General features: G+C 32.7%; 1 protein-coding gene across 1 annotated transcript in view; it reads right to left on the bottom strand.

Annotated features, from left to right (window-relative positions):
* LOC101893062 (uncharacterized) overlaps positions 1–23,535 on the bottom strand; it is a 149,149-nt gene that overhangs the window by 22,261 nt on the left and 103,353 nt on the right. The window contains exon 3 of the mRNA XM_005176853.4: positions 4,066–4,184. Within this exon, the coding sequence (XP_005176910.1) occupies positions 4,066–4,150 (85 nt within the window). The 5' untranslated portion in view covers positions 4,151–4,184. The remainder of the gene's footprint in view (positions 1–4,065; positions 4,185–23,535) is intronic.

Genomic DNA, 23,535 nt, shown 5'->3' with positions numbered 1-23,535 from the left:
TTGGTGTCTCCACAAACATTATAGCACAATTATAAAAAAAAAAACCGGAAGTTTTAATCCAAACATCCCAAATAAAAGCATTAAAAACAATTAATAAAAGAGCTGTAAAATAATATTTATTTCACCTTAAATTATATTTATTTACCAAGTGAAATAAAGATCGCATATGAAATGTTATAAAATTTTCAACTTTGGAAAAAAACTTGCGAAAATGGACAATATCAAACCATTCAATCAAAGGGTCAAAATTTGGAATAATTATGACTCTTATAAAATGTGAAATAAGAGTCGGATAGTCTTAACATTTCACACATCCCCATATTTGTATTGGAGGGTATATTAAGTTTCTCATTCCGTTTATGACACCTCGAGATATACATTTTAGACCCCACAAAGTATATATTCGCCGTTCGCCTGTGGAAATCACGGTAGATTCCAAACGAAATGAAATCGGTTGATAAAATTTTACCCAAATGTATATATGTCTGCAAGACTTTTAGTATTGAAAATGGGCCATGTATGTCCACGTTTTGGTATAGCCCTTATATAATGGTACCTCCCTTTTTTCGGTATTTTGGTGATTTTAGTAGCATTATTCATCGGAATTGTTTCAAATGTGATATTTGAAGTTCGCAATGGATATTAGAGCCTATGACAGAAAATTGTCAATGCAGGTCCACGTTTTGGTATGGTACCTACCTTTATTCGGTATTTTGATGACTTTAGCTACATTATTCACTATCTTTTTTTTTGTGTTCGAGTTTGAATATTGTAATGGCTTATGACAAAAGTTACATATGCAGGTCTATGTCGTCGTATAGGTACGAATATAACAGCTACATGCATTATTTTTAAGATTTTAACGGATGTTATTGTTTTTGAGAATTGTCAAATTCGTTTCCAAAGGTGGAGGGTATTCAAAGTTCGGCCTGGCCGAACTTACAGCTTTTTTACTTGTTTCTTTTTTTTATTAACAAGAGATCTGGTGTGTAGGTGGGATATATCGGTATTCTTCTTCAGGTATCCTTGTCACAATGGGCCAACATTTTTAATAGCCATGAAGTTCGTAAAATGCGAAATAAGCAAGTGACTCTTATCAAACTTCATATATCAATAGCCATATTGCTACAGAAGATTTGACTTAAAGACGATTCACTCTTTCTGGCACCTCTTTCAAAAAGGGTTAACATTTTCAATAACCAAAACGCTTATAAAATGTAAAATAAGGATCCAATTCATTCTTCTCATTCTGATCAACATTCACACATCTCTATACCTCTACCAACACAAGATCTGTTGTAAGATGGTAGATACCAGACCACTCCTAGTATCGCCTTGACACAGGGGTGAGAATTTAAATAACAAAACGCTCATATAATACGAAATAAGACCCCGATTATCTTCAAATTTTACATATCCCAATATTTTTACCAATGAATGATACAAATCGGGATACTCCTTCTGGTACCTCCTCCACACATGTTTAATTTTTTATTTCTCAACCAGAGATTTGATGTGAAATAGAATATAAATTATGATGAATGTAGAACATATCGGTCACCGTCTGTTCTTTCCCAGAAGAGGTTAAAATTTTATTTAACATATATTCGCAAAAAATTAGAAATAATTGTTCGATTTTCTTTAAATTTTGTACATTCCCATATTTTTATCAGTATTAGAGTAAATTAATACATTATTATATCATATGTGGAACCTCACATATTTAAAATTTTACAAAAATTATCAACTATTTCATGTGATGGAAGTAGTTAATATAGTCCAAATCTGGCACGCTGTAATATTTATATCTGACTTAGGTCTGCTGCGAAATGGAAATAATTTGACACACTCCTTCAGTACCATCTGAACAAATGGTCGAGATTTAAATAATCGTAACGAAAGTCAAAATTTATTACAACAAACGGACATTGGCGAAGCGTATACGTTTGTTAGCAAAACCGGCTGATATTCTCTAACTTGTTTTGTTTCAATTCAAAACACCTTTTTAAAATAACTACATATACCGATAACCATTATTTGCCCAAATATATGCCACATTTATTTTTATCTTTTAATTGTATATATGTATGCACATTATTTTACCCTCGGGTAGTGCAGATATTAAATACTGCCGACTGGGCATTAACACCATCACTGTGCTGTTGCAATTATTCGGTGGATTAATTTACAATACATAGCTGCCTTTGCGTAATTTTTCCATTCTCTTCTATCGTAAATAATTTATTTTATGAATTTTTTCGGAACTTTATATTTTGACGACTCTACCGTGGTATTAACGTCTGGCTTAGCAATACAACGGCAGCAACTATGCAAAAAAACAGAGCTTCGGTTCGATGTTAAGTAAAAACATTGCAACCAGATGCTTAGTAAGTGTGGAAAACTTTTTTTTGCTGCTGCCCTTCAATTTAGCTACTTAAACGATGAACATATTTTGCATTTGTATGACATATTCATATAGACACGTGCATATATATGTACATATAACAATTAATTTTAAATTGAATTTAAATTATTTCCTGGTAATCCATCCACGCGAAAGTGTTGTATACAGTCCATACAATTCAATATTATGAATTTTTTTATGATTGAAATAAATAATCTTATTGTTTGTCTGCAAGAGGTAATGATTATAATCTAGTGTTATATATCGAAATAAAATTATTATATCGTCCAACCATAATTTACAGCTGAATACGCATTGGGTTACTTTCATCACCCCCCACCCCCCCACTTGCAAAATACAAAAATAACCTGCCCATTCATTTTGTTTCATATAGTCGAGCGTTCTTTTTTCCCGTACTCAAAAACAATTAACTCGGTTTGAGTCGTTTTTCTTTCGTGCAGGATATTTTTAATTGAAAATTCAGTTATTACCATTGTCATGGCAATTCCTGTTAATGGTGTGTACGCGTGGCCAAAATGAAACTGGGGCTGGAGAATTGTGTTCACGTGCATGTACATTTAAAAGAAATGTGGAGAGGCTTTTATATTAAAGATTTATAGTTTAATTTTCTCAAAGTAGAATTATTGACATCTTTGTCAGCATCGTAAGCCCTGCATTTCTTGTTGCCGTAAAACCGAAATATGCTTGTATGTATATGAACCGGGAAAAGGAAGATGGTAGGTCGGTGTGCATTTGTGCTGACGATTTTGTAACGTTTTACAGATGACAGAAACAGTGTGAGTCAAATAAATACAGACCTTTCGAAATTGAAATTTTCGTATGTTAAATTATCATAATATACAAAGAAAATAAATTAGATTTCTGAGCTACGAAAGTCATTACCAAATAATGTGTTTCATAACCAATTGTTCGAAGGGTTTTCTTAAGTTTCGCAATATATAGTATTAAACATGTATGAATGTTAAAGTTTTTGGGCGAATTTTATATGGGAGAAACACGATTTATTAATCAAATTAATTATAATTTCCCAGCAGATAAACCCATGCCAAATAATGACTTTCCTACCTTATTAAGTCACTAACCCATTACTTTTATGCAGACTTGTCACTGAAAGTAAGTAGCTTTCTTGTAGCCATTTAAAGAAAACAAATGATCAAAATATATCTCCTTTTCTTTAAAAACATTTGATTCGAGTTTGTAGTAAATTCTAAAGACTTTAAGTTGTTGGGAGTGAACGATCTTCTGATTTGTAATGAAATAAGCTGCTAAGTAGCATTACAGGTTGTCCTAAAAACTTTGTGACACATTGTAATGAGTTATTTCGCTCAATTATGGATGAGTTTTAACATGAAGGATAGACTGAGGTTATACTAGCCAAGCTACTGACGCAGCCTTAAATAGCTATTAATTAAGGAAATTGTAAATATACAAATATATATCAAATGTAAAAGCATTTCTTGTACTATTTCCCCGAAAATGATTTTGGGTAATCATTGGATAAAAAATACATCCGACATTAATTCAATATTTTGCCGCCTTTTTCGGGGTGGCCTTTGAAAACTTTGTTCAGTCAAATATAGCAATTTTATAAAATTATATCCTCATACATAAAATTAATATCTCTCAACCAAAATACTTACCACATATGCTGATATCAGATATGATTAGACAGATTCCAAACAGCCAGTTGAACCACTGATGCAGGAATTTCCTTTTTCCAATCATGGCTAAAATTTATTTTTTTTATTTAATTTCAAATCTGCAAAGGGAGAATTTTAATAAAGAAATCGTTAAATTTGTGGATATATTTTCAAGATGAAAAAAAGAAAACTGTGTGAAAAAACAGGTAAAGGATTTTATCATAATTATGTATTTTACAATATATATTATTTTGGTTCTCAGTATGTCCCAGTTAAAAAAGGAGCTCAATTTCAAAAAACTAGGAAAAATTCAATTCTATACCAGAGTCTTATAGTGTCAAATAAGCATTTACAACAATTGGTTTTATTTATTTTACATTTTTGTCACAAAATTTTTATATTGGGAAAAGAATTACACAACATGAATGAAATGTTGGGGATATTCCGCAAAATTGAAAATATGAATAAACAAACTCCATTATTTTTGTACTTCTTGTTCATGAGTCGGAATTTTGGAAATTTATATTGAATTTTTAATTCCAAATTAAGACTAAAAATTGAGGTGCGTTGTGAACTCGTTCATATCGGAAACTATTAATTTAGTTAAAGATGTACAACATACGTGGGTGATTTGATTTGTCTTTGTTAATATGAACTTTCGATTTTCTTTAATTTATTTTCATAAGATTGCACGTAATTTTCACGCACAAAAGCGATGACAGCGTGCGACATTTTTTTTCTGTTCGACTCTTATTTTTATAAATTCAAAAGTTGGTGCATTTCTTTTGCTACCGACTTTCGTATTCTGTTGAAATTTTTATGATGATGTTTAAACAACTTTTTTAATTATCTTTTCAGAAACATAACAATAATAATAACTACAAAAGTGAATCCATAAAAGAGAAGCATCAGAGGAAACGACCGGCAATGGTCGGGTTTTTTTTTTATGGCCAGTTGGTTCTGGTCTGAGAAACAAAACGTACTGCAGCGGACTAACATGAAGTGAGTGACGTAGCGAGGCATGTGCAACCCCATAAAGGATATACTATTGCCAACTGGCTTCGCATACACCTACGAATGTTTTCACATGCTTTCTCAATATTACTCTCAGCAGGAGATTGTCATTACAGAACATAATTCTTTATGCGTTATCAATATTGTGAAAATTGAACATTTTATTTATGACCAATAAGATTTACAATTTACCTGGGATTTTTTTAATAATGGAAGTTTTTTATGTAAATTTATTATTTCACTTCCTTTAATTGTTCGCAAGTTACTAAGCTAATCTACGTTTCTTAATTTCAGGAACTAGTGAGGGCCTTAACTTTGTTTTTTTTTAAATAAGAATATAAAACAGAATCAATATTACCATAATCTTAAGTATCTTAAAGTCAGATCCCAATGCTATATAATGAAATCATTTTTTTTTAAATTACATGCTATTTTATAATTATTATAAATACTAAAATCCTCAGAAAATGTTGTCACTTTTAATGCAAATTGAACATAGTCATATTAATTCTGCTCGACAGGTTACAACTTGAACTTTCTATCCATAAGATCCACACCCTTATTTTGGTTAAAAGGCGAGTTAAGTAATTTCGTAAGTCTTGAATAATTTTTAGGAAAATACTAGTTTTGTCATTTCATATGCAACATCTATATGATGATTGGTGTTGGTCGGTATTTTCAAGTTTTCAGCTGAAATTTTCAACAAATTTGGAAGGAAATTTTTGAAACAATAATTTACTCACAGAAAGAGAAAGCATATTCCGATTATGATCCAACTCTGCAAATCCTAATATTTCCATACGCGCTTCGTCAGTTGTGAAAATGAACAATATCGGTCCACTCCACCAAGTTCCTTCCTCACAATGGGTCACAATTTTTAATAATTATAACTCTATAAACATGTGATGTAACATCGCATCACAATATTTTTATAAAGTCAAGGTCTGGTGTGAAGAAAGAATATATGGGCCCACCTTTTCGGGTACCACAAAGGGTTATGATTTTGACCATACATTAAGCTCAAAAAACGCGAAGTTAAAATTCGATTCCATTCAGACTTGAGACATCTCAATATTTTTATCGACACAAGATCTGTTATAAAGATGGTAGAGATCTGACCATTCCTTCTGGTACCTCCCCCACATAGGGTTCAAGATTTGAAAAACCAAAAAAATAAGCATCCAACTCTCTTCAAATTTCACACATCAAAATATTTTTGCTAACAAAAGATCGGTTGTGCATATGATATATATCTGCAACTCCTTCTGGTACCTTACCCACAAGGGGTCAAAATACTTATATCTATCATAATTTGCGAAACAAAACTGCGATTCTTTACAACTTGCTACATCTAAAAAAATTATCCTAACCAGAAATCCGATATGAAATAGATTTTTATCGACATTTATGATTTCGTATAAAATTGGATATAAATTTTCGATTTACCTCAAATTTTGCAAATACCAATATTTTTATCTGTATCAGATGAAGTATGAAATTTAAATACTCCGGTCCGCTATATCTGTTACCTCACGCATATTTCCACATTTTCCAAAAATTTGCACATATCTCATATAAAGTATAGGAAGTTGTCCATATAGTCCATATCTGGCATGTTGTAATATTTATATCAACCATAGGTTAGATACGAATTGGTCAACTGCTTCGGAACCTCCCCCCACCATAAAGGGTTAACGGTTTGAATAATCATAACTCAATTCAAAATGTATTTAAATAATCGAACATTGACGGAGGGTATACGTCTGTCGGCAAAACAGGCTGATACTTTTTAAGTTGTTTTTAAAGGAATTTAATATAAAGTAGGAAGGCCTACCTTCCAATTGAGGAGATGAAAAAAAGAACACAAAACCTTATGAATGTCAAAGAATCAATACCACATGCTGGGACATTGTCAACATTTCTTGTGTGCTTTTTTTGTATATTCATCAAAATCTATGCCATCGCTACAATCTAACGAATTGCCAACAAACAATGAGAATTCCAAAAAACCAACAAGCCACGGTGGCTAACTGCAGTTTTTGTGAATCTCAAATGTTGGTTATATTGCCAAAAGCAGAACCCACTCGCACACATGCCAGAAATAAAGATTGCAATTGAAAGAACTCACGATTGTTCCTGTTTCCTTTATTTCCAATTTTTTTGTTTGTCGACATTCGTACTTAAACAACTGCATAACAAGACAAAATACAATGAAAATCATTGCGAAAAAAAGAAAATCACAAATTGGGAAAATAGAGAATTGAAAAGTGCGTGTGAGATCAACAAAGAGATGGAGTATTCATCAAACAATGCGGAAACCTTTGAATCATTACTTTAGACTTCCGTTTTAAGTGATTTGGAGTCGGATGTTGGTTTCCCATTTTTGTCGGTATTTTCTTCTTCTTCTCCTTCTTTTGGTATTTCCTTTGTTCAAATTACTAAAGTCAGATTTGTACTCCCTGGCTTTCCTGCTTTGTTCGGTCTTCTTGCACTTGATACTCAATCAATTTGAATTGCACTTGATGCCTCGAGAGATGACAATCATTTTAAAGTGAAACAAATTATGTTTTGCTGTGTGAGTGTTTGTGTTCTGTGCTACGTGTGTTCGTACGGAAAGCAAAAGCAAAAAAAAAAGGACAAAAAGAAGCGTGTAGATGATACTTTGGATTTTCAAGGCCTTAGGCCACTGTCATTGTATTGTCTTACTGGAGTATTACTTGTATTTTTTGTTTTTCCTATTGCTGTATCGTAAAGCCTATCATCCATTTTATTCGATAGACTCACAGAGCGGGCGTGACGTCATCTGTCATTTTTTATTAACATAATGCGTATGTGTGTGTACTTATAGGATCGGTGAGATAAAGTACAGTGATGCAAAAGAATAATATATATTGGTATGCATATTTGTTATTATCCAAAGTACCCTACATGATTGAAACCACTTTCATAAAATCGGACATAGAGGAGCAGTTAGTAAGTGGTAAAAATCTAAACTAAAAGTGTTCCCCATGTATTGAAGACACCTATTTTCTAGCCTATTTCTGAGTGTTTCGGTAAAAGAAACATGTTTCCACTGTTTGCAGTGGCGTAATGATTTCGTCATTAACATTTCAAACGCCACGTCATCCGACAAGTCATTTTTCTTTCTGTGCACATCTGCTGTGTCACTCCATGTCTGGTGACTGAATATTTCGGCATTTTGCCTCCAACTCACTCCATACCCATTACGAATATCTCTTTATTGTTTCCAGATTTTGTTTTTTTTTTTACTTGTCTATCTTCTCGAAAATGTTTCACATTTGGAGGATGTTTACGTCTTATCTTTGAATAAGTAAGTGTTTATTGATTAAAGGACCCGGATACGCCTCCAACGACTATGCCTACGACGGGCATGTCACACAACGAAGACAACAGACAACACATGTGTATTTCTGTGTATTTGCTAGGCAATAAAAACACACTTAAAAACATTTCAAATGTTGTAATTTGGTTTTATTTATTTCTTTCTTTCATTCGCTCATTCATTCATTTGGCATCGTGAACGGATATTTAAATGGATTTTTGATTAAGTTCCATTTATATACTGGCAAACTGGGCTGGCTTGTTTATCAATCATAAGAGGGCCAAATGGAAAGTAAATATCATTTGGAGAGTTCTTGGTGAAGGGCGTCGTCGCACTCATTTGTCCGTGTGGAGAAGATGAACATATCCTTTTGGCTGTCAATGTTGGCCATAACACCGACCACAGATAACAACATTTAATTGAGATGATCTCAGACACAACAGGTCACAAAGTACTGGGGGAGGAATTAGTGGGTGCTAACGGAAGCCTCAAAGCAGGCCTCATAATTACACGCAAGGGAAGATTAATTGTGTCAAGGTTTTATTTTAATGTGACCTTACTGTTTAGTTAAGCATGAAGTGGAAGATGCCCTTCGAAAACTGTTAAACAACTACTTTTATATATTATAAATTAATAAATCAAATTTCCACAGCTTAATTTATTTATGAACTTATATAGAAAATCGTTAATTCAACATAGGATAATTGAGTGAAATGCATTACTTTGTAACTGTAGTTGTAAGTTCTCAACTTTTTTGGAACATACATTAGCACACACGATCATCATTAAAAAAAACGTCTCGGCCCTTGACAAAGAATGTTTATTGATGGAAGTCAGCATTTTCTAAGAAGAGTATCATTTATAACACTTAAATTCACAAGCAAAGTCAGAAATTGGCATCAACATGCTCCTAATGATTTTCGATGAGATTTAGTGATAAAAATGCAATGACTCAAAAGACGACGAATTTCAGGCGGGTTACTAAATGACATCCTATATATCCTATACCACTCTGCGAATTCAGTGTAGCTTCCCGGGGTATGTTAATATTGCCGTTTATTTTATAAAGTTAATTATACCCAATCGGATGGAAAATATATGTGTGAAAACGAATAGAACATATATGTCTACGGGAGCAATATCTCAATCTAAATCGGTGTCTATCAATCGTCTGCTTTTAGAGTAGTCATTGATTTTTTTATACCCTACATCATTGTATGTTGTGCATATTATGGTTGTCATTCCGTTTATAACACCTAGAAAAAAATGTGCACCTAACTAAGTATATAAATTCTTGATCAGCAAAAAATTCTATGTCGATTCAGCGGTGGCCGTCCGTCTGTCTGTCCGTCTGTGATAATAACTCTAGCTTCCGAACGAAATGCAGTAGGTTAATAAAATTTTATTCAGATGTGTGTTAGGTTTGTAGGACTTTTCGTATTCAAAATGGACTTTTCGTTTTGGTATAGTCCCATATAACTGTACCGACAGATTTTAGGTATTTCGGATATTTCAGCCACTATTTTGACCCGGATTTGTGGTAAATTGGCAGTATGTATTCCCACTATGTAGGAAACATCCTTACATGAACAGTCAATATAAGTCTACGTTTTTGGTATAGCACACATATAACGGTTCCGCCAATATTCGATATTTTGATGATTTTGGGGACATTATTCTGGAGTTGTTTCAAATTTCCTATTTAGAATTTGTAATGGGTACTACAGCCTCCATCTTATCCATCCGTCTTCGTACAGCCTCTCTATATTTGTACATCCCTATATTCTGTATTTTGACGATTTCAGAAAATTGCTTACGGTGGTCCACGACTTCGTATAGCCCCGATATAACGGTACCCCCCTTTACTCGATATTTTGATGATTTTAGCTATATTAGTACCCAGATTCTTTTTTTAAATTTTGGTATTTGAATATGTATTGTAATGGCGTATGACAAAAGATGCCTATGCTGGCGGAACTAACTGTTTTTTACTTGTTATGATTGTAGTAGTGTTTTTCAATGTAGTTTTTTTTTTGAAATTTGCACATTCCTTCTAAATGGTGGAGGGTATTCAGAGATCGACCGTGCGGAACTCACTGATTTTTTACTTACTAATATTTTCAAAGTTTTTATGAAAACCACATTTGAAGATTTTCGAATATGTAAATATCAGTTCTCCAGACAAGCATATATGGTTCATTAAAATATTTCTTATAAAAAATAATTTTTCGCCGCAGAGTATATCTATTTGATTTGCTTAATATATGCTTAAAAAAAATTTAAATTTGGTATTTGATGTTTTTTATGGATCCCAACCTAGTGGGGGGAGAGGGGGTGACATGGCTGTCACTGTTACCGCAGGACTGTCAGAGTCTATTTTGGTGTCGATGTCGCCAAGTGCAGTTGAGTGCAGCAGCACCAAAACACTCCAATCACCAGTGGTAATTGGTCAAATGCAGCTCGATGCTGTGAGAGAAGTTCTCCGCATCTCCCTTCCATCGTCAAATGCCCGAGCCAAGGAAGCGGCAATAAATGTTTCTACACACGGCAAATGTTGGAAAGTTTTCTGTTCACCACTTAGTATCCTCGTCATTTGGGATGTTTGGTTGGCTGACTGGCTAGCTGCTTGGTTGGCTGGCAGTTTTTGCACCAGGAATGATTGGATGAGAGGTGGCTTTATAGGAAAATACTGAAATCCGTGTGTGTATACATACATACATACATACATACATGTATATGTATATGGCTCATGTGTTCACAAAGCTTATTTTCTTGGCAAATTTTGCAGCAGTGACTGTACATTATACAGACGACGTCTATTGCTCTGTGTGTATGTGTGTGCGCCATAATGTCCTGTCGTGTCCTCCGTTGCATATGTGGACAATTTGTAGAAAAGTGTAGCAGTTAATTAAGACAAATGCTTCGTATCGCTCTGAGGAATGAGCAAAGAACAATAAAAAGAATTAAAACAAATATTTGAAGTTAAAGCTGCAAAAAATTAAACATTAATCTTTTAACGTGGCCATAGAAGGACACAATGTTTATCCACAAGGATGTGTGGTCATCTCCTATGGAATTTAATAATGGTAATTATTTACTGTTTCTGATATTGAGTTATTTAGAAAAAAAAAAAAAAGATTAGAATTGTTAAACTCATCATTTGTTAAAAATTTAAATTTTTCAGAGAAATTTTTATTAAGTTTTCAGAGAAAATTTAATTTTACTTGTTTTGTAAAATAAAAAAAAATATTTCACAATATATTGAAAATTGTTAAAAAAATCGTTCAAATTTACAAGACTCCAAATGGTCAATGCCAACGGGAATCGGTGATATTTTAATGATTTTATTTCATATTATGTTTTAAATTGCCTTGCAGTTATGTTTTAGAACAAAATTTATAATTTCGACATTACTGCTATTTCGTGTTAATTTTTTGTTTTATTATTTATTTTTTTTTTTGAAATATTTTCCCATGACATACATTATACATCAAAATATTAGTTATTTGTTTCATTATTTTTTGTATACAGTTTTAATTTGTTTTTACATCATTATTGAAATTAGCACACTGCCATTAAAATAAAATATTTTGTACGGTAGCCTGTTGGGATGGAACCATATCTAGCCCCCTCGTCATGCGTCGTAGGTAACAAACTAGAGAAAACCTAAAACAGAAAATACTTATTCCTTTGAAAATAATCATAAAATCAAAACAAAAAAAAAAAAAAAAAAAAAAAATATATATATATATATATATATACAAAAAAAAAAATAAATAAATAAAAATGAAGTAATAAGAATTTGTGACCCCGTATAGCTAAGTCTTGTAATCGGTCTAGGTCTAGGTTATTGATAATATATCACACTTCTAAGTTTGTTCATAAGGATATCATAAGGAATTCCAGAAGACATATCAATAATCCCTACTCTGATCCTATGTTTTCACATCAAAAACTTGTCAAAGCATCCAGGAACAAAAGCATAATATCCGTTTTCTCATATCCTTCTATAAATTGAGTCTAATTTGTCATGGATTCTGATAGCACACCCCCAATCAAGGAAGATAATCTCAGCTCTTACATAGATTTACGGTTACCAGTTAACGAACTACTGTAGGGGACCAAATTTTTCCTGGGCGTCATATTTTGCAACCGTTTAAAATTTCGTTTCTCTCTCTCTCTCTCTCTCTCTCTCTGAAAGAAATGACCAAATACGAAACACACACTTTTGTCTCAATAAAATATTTCCCAGAAAATATAATTTTTCTAAGATCGATTCTTAAAGGTCAAAATAACAAAAACCTACACAAACCTCTAACCGAATTTTTAAGGAAAATAAAATAATTTTTGATACCCTACAGCACTACAATATTCTGTATGCTTTCTACAGATCAGAAACACATTTAACTAGAATGAAGATTCCCTTAAGAAATATCCGCATATCGACTACATAATAAAATTAATTGTTGAACCTAATTGCTCCTCTTTTCGAATAATCATCAAGGATCTGGAACCAATACTTTCCAAAAACATAGGACTCTAAGAAAACATCAGTGTTTTACAAAGCAGATGATCCTACTACCTCAAATACCTAATTCGATCTTTTGGAAATTTCACATTCAAGTTGTTCTGGTAATTTTTGTATTTTCACACAAAATTGTGGCCCATTTCACTTGAAATACTATCCGAAGATTATCCAAAATGCTATGCTTAAGCGCTGTTCTAAACTCTAACCTGAAAATATTACATGTCTATAGGCTTTAGTTGAGAAATGAAGGCGGACTTTATAATGACAATTTTTAGATTTTTGTTCCATTTGTTCCAACGATTTTTATCGATGGACCAAAACCGAGGAAAGAGAGGTTAAACGTTTTATAACGTTTTAGATATTTAAGAGCTGTTCTTGAAAGAATAATACTCTCTAGACTGTTGTTTAATTAGATCACAGGTACATTTTCGTAGTTGGTAGTTTGCTTTATGTTTTTAGAATTTTCATGTCAACAACCGTGGTCTTTAGTAGGTTTTATCTCTTCTTAAAAATCTTGTCCTAGAGAATTTTCGTTGTCCGATCAACTTTTATAAAAAACACACATTTTCGTCGACATGATCACATTTGTAGTACTATGCTGCGTATGATAATTACATGTATGTATTGAATACTAGCTGGCCCGGTCCGCGTTGCCGGCCCGTAATTTTAGTCTTTAATGCTTATTATATCCCCCACCTTGGAAAGGAGGGTATATTAACTTTTTCATTCCGTTTGTAACATCCCTAAATGTTCGTCATAGACTCCGTCTGTATGTCTGTTTATTTAAATTACGATACAGCCCACATTATTTGACGTACAGCTTCAAAATTTAACAGAACAATTTGTACTGTGTATAGGATGGTTGGTATTGAAAATGGTCCACGTTTTGGTATAGTCCCCATATAACGGTACCTCTCGAAATTCGTTATTTTGACGATTTTTGTCACATTTCTCCTCGGATTTGTCCGCGTTGCCGGCCCGTAGTTTTAGTCTTTAATGCAAATTTAGCATAGCATAATATTTCACAAATCTAGGTCATAAAGGTGAACAAATTTTAATATAAATATTGATTCGACTAATCAAAATAATTTCTGAATAGTCAAAGTTAATTACGCTTTTACACCCATTACCATAGCACCTCAAATTGCGCATTAGAGTCCCCAAAAAGTCTATGTTCTTGTTCATAGTAAAATTCAATGACGATTAAACAATACCCGCGTTGTTGTCCGCCAATCGGTAAACATCACTATAGATCGGCGGGCCTGGGGACTATATGGGGACTGTACCAAAATATTTACGTATGTTGACATTTTTCTGTAAGACGGTTCTCTACTCACAAAGTAGCCTAAATACAGCAAATAATGGCCAAATCAGTTGAAAAACGTGGCCAAGACCACGGTCACAGCTGAAATCAGGGATACATTTATATAAGGGTTATAACAAAACGTGGCCCAACCAATATTCTCTTGGGGGTTACAAATTCAATAAAAAACAAAATTTTCTTTTCTGACCACCAATTAGATGTGAAAGTGGACTTGGAGATACTCCAATGTAGGGACTTTACTTAAATAAATTCCTGTGTGGCAATTATCTGTATGATGGTTCCCTACCCCAGGGTAGCATAAATACAATTTTTAGCCAAATCTATTAATGAATATGGTCAAAACCAAAATGGGCCCTACTCTGAAAATTTCAAACTTTATGCGAAGAGGTTTTCTACCTCCTTAGAAACAAATATGCCAAATAATGTCCAAAATATTAAAAAAGTGACCAAGACACCAAAAAAACTTAAATCATACGATGGTTATATAAATATGAAATCGGGTTGTACCCTTATCCGTGAGTTATGATCGATATCATGACCTGCAAAAGCGATTAAAGGTATCTCGAATGTTTGGGAAGAATTTCTGGAAGGATAGAAATTCTTTTCTTACTAAGAGTCCCATTCGCTCTACTATTTTCCACCCTTTATATTTGGTATTTTTCTGATTGTACATTGGACGGATTATTGAGACAGGAAAGAAGTAGTTCCACGCTTTGAAATGAGCCCCATTAGGGTTTTTCGGTAATTTTCGTTTGTTCAAATGTGTTCGCATCTTCCAGCTGAACCACGATGTCGGCCCTGGAGTTGAAAGGTAGATGTCAGTTAACATCGTATTTCCCACTTATTTAATTTTTTGGTGAAAATTTGTATATAGTGAAAAATTATTCTTTATTTTGTTCACAAAAAATTTACTGAATTCAATTAGATAATACAAATTGAAAAAAAAATTGACAAAAGAAGAATAACACATTGAAAAAATCTTCAACTTGTTCGCTGATTTTTTACAGAAAATGTTTAAAGATCCTTATATAGTTTGTCAATAGAATGTACTTCTATTTTAAAATTCGATTCCATTAAATTATTTCGACATCATCTATTCCGTTTCGCCACCACATAATTCGGTACTACACTTCCATGTAACTCGACATCAATTTCATTTCTCAAGAAATCAAGTCAATTAAATAAATTGGTATTAATATTTGAATTCAAAAAAAAAAAAAAAAATAAAAAAAAAACACTACAAATGTACATTAGAAAAAAGTAAGTCAAAATGGAAAAACATTATGCAAAATAAAACATTACTATTGTACATTTCAAAAGTCAAAATGAAAATGTTAATATAACACATTTTTACGCGATTTTTTTGGATATTATCCTTTTCGGAGAGGAGACAATTCCGAATTTGTATGAATCGTTAAAATTAGTCCAGCGGTTCTTAAGTTATAAGCGTAGTAACTTAAGAACCGCTGGATTAATTTTAACGATTCACACAAATTCGGAGTTGTCTACTCTCCGAAAAGGATAATATCCAAAAAAATCGCGTAAAAATGTGATATATTAACATTTTCATTTTGACTTTTCAAATGTACAATAGTAATGTTTTATTTTGCATGATTTTTTTCCATTTTGACTTACTTTTTTCTAATGTACATTTGTAGTGTTTTTTTATATTTTATTTTTGAATTCGAATATTTATACCAATTTATTTAATTGACTTGATTTCTTGAGAACTGAAATTGATGGCGGGTTACATGGAAGTGTAGTAGCGAATTATGTGGTGGCGAAACGGAATAGATGATATCGAAATAATTTAACGCGGTCACACCAAAGTTAAAAGATAATTACTTTTTCTAAATCGCTGAAAAATCATGAAAAAGAGATCTCATTGAAAAAATCAAAAAAACATTTTCAATGGAATCGAATTTTAAAGTAATAGTACATTCTATTGACAAACTTTGTAAGGAAGGATCTTAAAACATTTGCTGTAAAAAATCAGCGAAAACGTTGAAGACTTTTTCAATTTGTTATTCCTTTTTTTGTCAATTTTTTTTTTCAATTTGTATTATCATATTGAATTCAGTGGATTTTTTGTGAACAAAATAAAGAATAATTTTTCACTAAAAAAATTAAATAAGTGCGAAATAGGATGTTAACTGACATCTACCTTTCAACTCCAGGGCCTACATCGTGGGTTAGCTGAAAGATGCGAACACATTTAAACAAACAAAAATGACCGAAAAAGCTTAATGGGGCTCATTTCAAAGCGTGACAATGATCCGTCCAATGAGAGCTCAAAATGCAAAATTCTTTGGGAGAATAATAAGTAATATACCAATATTGAAATAAAAGGTGCAAAATAGTAGAGCGAATGGGACTTTTAGTAAGAAAAGGTTTTATATCCTTCCAGAAATTCTTCCCAAACATTCAAAATACCTAAAATCACTTTTGCAGGTCTTTATATCGATCATAACTCATGGATAAGGGAACAACCCGATTTCATATTTATATAACCATCTATGATTTAAGTTATTTTTGGGGTCTTGGCCGGCCACTTTTCTCATTTTTTGGCCCTTATTTGACATTTTTGTTTCTAAGGGGGTAGATAACCTCTTCGCATAAAATTTGAAATTTTCAGAGTGGGGCCCATATTGGTATTGACCAAATTCATCAATTGATTTGGCTAAAAAATTTTATTTATGCCACCCTGGGGTAGGGAACCATCATACAGATAATTGCCACATAGGAATTTATTTAAGTAAAGTCCCCACATTGGAGTATCCCCAAGTCCACTTTCACATCTAATGTGTGGTCAGAAAAGAAAATTTTGTATTCTATTGAATTTTTAACCCCCAAGAGAATATTGGTTGGGAACGTAGATTTGGGATGTGCATCCATATGAAATAAATTGTGGAATCATGAAGAAATTACAAATATAAGAAAGTAGCACGGGACCGAATATTTGTTTAATCATCATTGAATTATCCTATGATGAAAATATGGACTTTAAGGGGTCTCCAACTTACAATTTAAATGGCAAATAAAATTAATTCCCATCTTATCATTCTGCCCTCAATTATGAGGTGGATAAAACTATTTTTACTTATTTAAATCACGCGAAATGCTATGACATGCTATATTGTTCTGCTATATTTTTGATTTGGCCTCTATTTGTCATCTTGGATTATAAGGGGTAGAAGAAAGTTTTCAATGTAGGTCGATGTTTCGGAGTAGTGCCCATATAAAGAAGGTACCTCCTAATTTAACCACATTTCAAAGAATTTGGCTAATAATGCGTATTAGGGGGGTGAAAATCTTACACTAAAATTTCAACATATCTACAAATTTTAGAATTTTTATCCATGTTATAATACCCTCTCAAGTCCACCTTTTGGCGGACAAACAGACTGACATGGTTAGGGGGACTTATGAGGACTCTAATGCACAATCTAAGTTGCTAATGGGTTTAAAAAAGTAATTAACTTTGGCTATTCTTAAATCATTCAGCCCTCAATTATGTAGTATACAAAATACAGCAAATTCCAAATTACTGCTCATTTGACTGGAAGATTTTGCTACGATTTTTACCATATTAAAAATTAATTTGATCCCTTATATGGCGATAAGATTGATATATATTTTTAATAGATTTTCATAGCACATCCACACAGTTGAAGCCCACGGTTTAAATATTGAAGCCCACTGGTTAAAAATGGGTACAGGTATTTTAAAACACTTTAAATCGACATGTACGTGAACACTTATATCAGTCATATCTGTGAATAATTATGCTTGGGAATATATGCATAATAGACAAAAACTACGGGCCGGCAACGCGGACCGGGCCAGCTAGTATAAGTATAATGATAGCATAAGATACAATCAATATATGGCTTTATCTCTGTGTACAATTTACCTCTGTAATACCATAAAAACATAGTTAACTGATTTAAACTGCTGTGCATGATTTTGGAAAGGTCTATGAAATAGAATTTTGGAACCGCATTTTTGGATTTTTAAAACTTTTATTTGTTATTGGTTTCTGTAATTGTGGTTTTTATATTAACATGCCTTTGTCATAGCTGTTACTCTATGTATTGTAGACACAAGCATATTTAGGAATTGCGTTTTTTTTCACACATTAAGTTTTCTTTAAAATCCTTTTTATTCACAAAATTGCTCGTTGCCGTACTCTCTGGGTAAAGTAGTTTTCTCATTTTGCTCTCTTACTCTCTCCAATTAAAAACGTACCAATATAGTAGCAAATAGAAGTATTAAATTAAGTTTTTTTTTTTTAATTTTCTTAAGTTCATGCTTTGAAACATTGTTGCACATAATACCTTTCCGACTGTGGAAACTTATTTTCGATTATTCAATTTATAAATCTCTTTTTTTAATTAATTTTTTATTCCTCAACCCTTCAAGGGAATTTGTAATTCTCATTCATTTCGCCAAATAAAGCATTGTCACATTACGGAAATCTCCAATTTTAAAAACAGACGATGATTAATAGCAACACAATCGAAACCAGAGCAGGGCAAAGTAATCTTTGGCAAAGAACATTTTACGCAAAAGTTTGACCCATAAGTAAGGACTTAACTTCTTTCTCCTTTCACAAAGGGCGGAAGTTTTTCTACAGCAAATTTATGCGTGTTGTGTGTGTGTGTGTGTGCGTTTTCGGGAAATATATGAATGGCCACCCGGTTATTTCTTTCGACAACAAATGAAGCATAAAAATAGTTTTCTTTTCTTCAAGTAAAGTGTGTTTGAGAAAAAAAAGAGGAGAAAGAACACAAAAATCCTTTTGATAACTCCCACACCATTGGCGCTATGAGTTTTTAAGTTTGCGCCGGAATATTTGTACACAAAGGAACAATCATTGAATGTTCCCATTCCATTTGCCATGGCCAGATCATTTGGTCGATTTCTTTTGTTGCAGTCATTGACCGAAAGATAGAGGAAGAAAGGGGTGGCGGACGGGTGTCCTAAATAAGAAACCCCGATATGACCACAGTCTCAACTTGCAAACAGCAATATTTCACGAGTGCGCTCGGTCATTGAAGGAAAGCGTTTGTATGTGACTTAAATAAATCCTTTGCGTAGTTTTGCGAAGGGACACAAATCCTTGGAGAAATGGCATTATTGAAAGGACACATTGGTTCTCTAAAAAATAATAAAAGAGGACATTTGCAGCAATATAAAGGAAAGTGTTCTTTTGTTTTCTTTTTTCGTAGTTTCTTTTCGCATTACCGGTCGCATGGTTTTTTTCGTTTTTGGGATAAGTGATCAATTGCGTCCTCAACTCCATCTTGTTAGGAATGTAGAAAATTGAAAGCAAATAATATACATCATATTTATTTTTTTATTTTTATTCTATTTATAGAGATGTGTTGGTAAATTGTAATAGGTAAAAAATAATATTTTTGAAATATTGTTTTTTGAAATATATTTTTTTAAAAGCCTTTTTTAATAAATAATAGAAAAAAATTAAAGGGTTATGATCAACATTCATTTATTTATACCTTCAACGAGGGGTAAGGTAAAAGAAGAACCTTTGAATGAATTTTAAGATAATTACATTGAAAAAGGTGGCTAAAATCATCATGGGGGCTGTACGATATTTTGGACCGATATAGTCCATCTTCGAATTTGACCTGCCTGCTGACAAAAGACTGACCTGTGCAAATTTTTAACTTCATATCTCATTTCGTTTTGACTAAAGCGTGAAGCGCTAAATCGCCTTTGAACTTTACGCTGATCTAGAATTGATGGGTCTAAAATTACATTTTCGATGAGTTACAAATTAAATGACAAACTCAATATACCCTCCATTCTATGCATGGTGGATGGTATAAAGAAATACTGAACTTATTTTTTTTCTCGGGTCATTTAAATAAAATTTAATACTTTTATATAAAATCAATTCTTCTTTTCAGGTTTTAGAACAAAAGTTATAGAGCAAGATATGCCCGGCTCGTCATCGACATCTGTATATGAGCAACTTCTTCTCCATTACAGTTACATAAGGCTTTTCATGGAATTATGATTGTGATAGTTGATAAAAGGAAATGAAATGGATGAGAATTTAAAAGAATAGGCGTACATACACATACAGTGTGATGTTGTTCTCCACTTTCCAACTTTACCATTTTGCTGACAACAACATAAAAATGAAAGCAAACTACGAAAATAAAAAAAGACAAAAATGAAATGAAACCGCAAAATAAGAGACGAAAAGGTTGGCTGCCATAACAAAGACAAAAACAGAGTCTCAGGTGGAGTGGCTTCACAATCCCCATATTCGTCATTGTCCTGTCGCAGGAAGAGATGTGTGTGTGTGTGTGTATGTGTTATTTCATGTGTCATTGTGTTGTGGGTGCGTGTGCAAGAATGCGTTCAAAGTATTTATGCAACAATAACTTTATGAGTATTTCATAACATGAAATCCTGTCATAAATTTCAGCTGCTTGTTTCAGATGACGTTCTCCTTGTTACCGTTGCTGTTGTTCTTATTTTTGGTTTTTATTCTATGAAAACCATGAACAGATGAAAGGAAAACTTAAGTGAAGTTTAATGAAGTTGGTTGGCAACATTGACGTGATGAAAATTTTGACATAATAATTTCAACCAAAATCATTTTTTGTGTGGTTAAGAAACCTCAAATTAGAAAAAAATACCCTGATGCTTTTGTGATTAAGGAATTCGTTGGAATTTTCGATACAGAATATTTTTCAGATTTAATGGTTGTGTCTTATTTTAAAATATATTAAGCTATGGTTGAAGGAAAAACAACATTTTAGGAAATAATAAAAATATGTTTCTAAAAATATCCACTTTATTAAAAAAAAAAAACTGTAAGATAAAAGTTATCGCGTAAAGTAAAGTGAAATCGATGGAAAAACTATTTATCTTAGTTCATATCCTGTATGCTAGATAAACGTTTAAGTCAGGGATTCACGAGAGGAAATTAGGGCGTTTAGGACTAAATTTAATGATTTTAGACTTATAAAAGAAATATTATGTTAGTCATGTTTAAAACACGTATAAACACACACACACACTCACACACAAGAAAGTGAAGTTAACAACGACAAGGACGTACAAAGTCAAAATAATTTCGACGTCATCAAACCAATGCAACAACCCTTTTGTAGGATTCCTTTTATAAAAGTACACTCTTAAAACTTGTTCGAGTACCTTTGGAATAGGCTCCTGCGGCAACTTCCAGCATTGTACGTGCCTCACATATAATACAGCGCCGGTAGCGAGCGGCACGAAATCAACAAAGTTGAAGTAAATCATACTTGTTGTATTTTTGCAGTTTCGAATAAATGTCTCGACTTTAAGTATGTAGACAAAGTTCCATTTCGCATATACGAAGATTTTCAGAACCGGTTCATGTAGTGAACAAAAATTTTCATACCGAAGGGAACGAATATAAAAAATATATAAATTGATATATAGGAATTCAATATGGTTCCATTATTTGACATATATCAGTTATATTTTAAATTCAGCACTCGCCTGTTGAAATTCGGAATTTGGGAAATTTCTGAATATATTAATCGATTTGCCAATTGGGATTTAAAAATTTGTATTGATAATTCTCTAGTTTCTCTCTTTTAATTTTTATTCCCTCTGCCATATGGTTACAGAGGGTATGTATCATATTAGATGGTGGTATATATCAATGCCTCATGAAATTAACGGTATAAGACCCTAAGTCTCTTTACACCAAATAAACAATTCAGGACATTTGGAGGCAATCTGGGGGTTTTCGTCCGTCTGTCTATCTGGCTGGCTGGTGCGCACAATAACTCTCGAAGGTAGTATCCGATGCGATTGAAATTTGATACATCGTTATATCATTGTCAAAGATAGATCGAGTTCGGAGATGGGTCTGATACCTTCCACTTTGTTGAAGAAAATAATTTGTCTCATAGATAGGGAAAGGATCTTCAGATTTTTTAAGCTTTGCAAAACTTAATATCAGCATCATTTCTAGGTGATATTCTGGGCTCATTATTTTTGGTAAATGGTCAACATATTGATAATCACAGCTCTTATAAAATGTGAAATAATAGAAATAATAAAATATAGCACATCTCAATAATTACACCAACTCAGTATGTGATATGAAGATGGTGTAGATCGGACTACTTCTTCTATCACCTCCATCACAAAGGTTTAACATTTTGAATAACTGTAACCCTCACAAAATTCAAAATAAATATACCTTAAAAATATCTGGTTTGCTCCAAAGAGACCTAGGGTCTATAACCGTTATTTCCATGAGGCACGTTTTGGCAGTATCAAAAGATATATAAATCCTCTAGACATATGGCTGGGGGTACAGAAAATATTTTATTTTGGTATTTGTATTTTTCAATAACTGATAATTAATTTATAATTGTAATTATATGTTGAATTAGTTCTAATATTTGAATGAAACAAATTACATTTACATCATATATCAAACACACAATAGTAATTCAAGCCCAAGCTCCCAGTACAAAATATTCCAAGCTCATAACATGCACACCCAAGTCATTTGTGTCCTCCTCTCAATTCAAAAATCGTCTTTCTCCTCTCCACATAAGCGTCAACATCAAAAGATTGGAATCTTAACCAAATGTTTGTTGAACTACTTTAGATGCAGCGATAGTTTTAAAGTGTTTACTAGAGAAATGTCCGCAAATGGTGTAGTTTTTGGCTGTAGGCCACTCGCTTTGTTTAACTCTCCATGTTTTAATTTATTTATTTTGTTTACAGCCGTTTGTGATGAACTGGCGACGGTGACGAGCCGGTGATGCTCATGATGGTGACCTGTATTTGGCAAATGCTTCTTTTTTTGCTGTCTCTATCTTTTCATGGGGAAATTCATTTTTCCGGTATTACCACTTGCTGTCATTCAGTTGGGTTTCACACAAAATCAAATCACTCACGGCAAAGATGATGTTTCTGAATATTTTAGATGGTTGACTGCACTGGTAGTTTGTGTTTTGGGGTGGATTTTTATGGTGATTAATGCATTTTTGATGAGTTATAAACAAGTGCAAATTTCTAACATGGTTTTGGGCCAAAAGCTGTGAATGCAAAGTGTCAGCAACAAAAAATAAAAAAACCATCATTATAATTCGAATGGGGAGTTTAAATGGAATATACACAAAGGGGTTTCGTAAATGAGTGTTTAAAGCCAAGAGATAATCATTTGGAATAGGAAATAAGTTGGTTTAAGCTAAAGGGGTACGAAATTGAGAAAAT

The sequence above is a fragment of the Musca domestica genome, unplaced genomic scaffold (assembly GCF_030504385.1).
Source record: "Musca domestica strain aabys unplaced genomic scaffold, Musca_domestica.polishedcontigs.V.1.1 33, whole genome shotgun sequence".
NCBI classification, from domain to species: domain Eukaryota; kingdom Metazoa; phylum Arthropoda; class Insecta; order Diptera; family Muscidae; genus Musca; species Musca domestica.
This window is presented reverse-complemented; position numbering and strand designations above follow the sequence as displayed.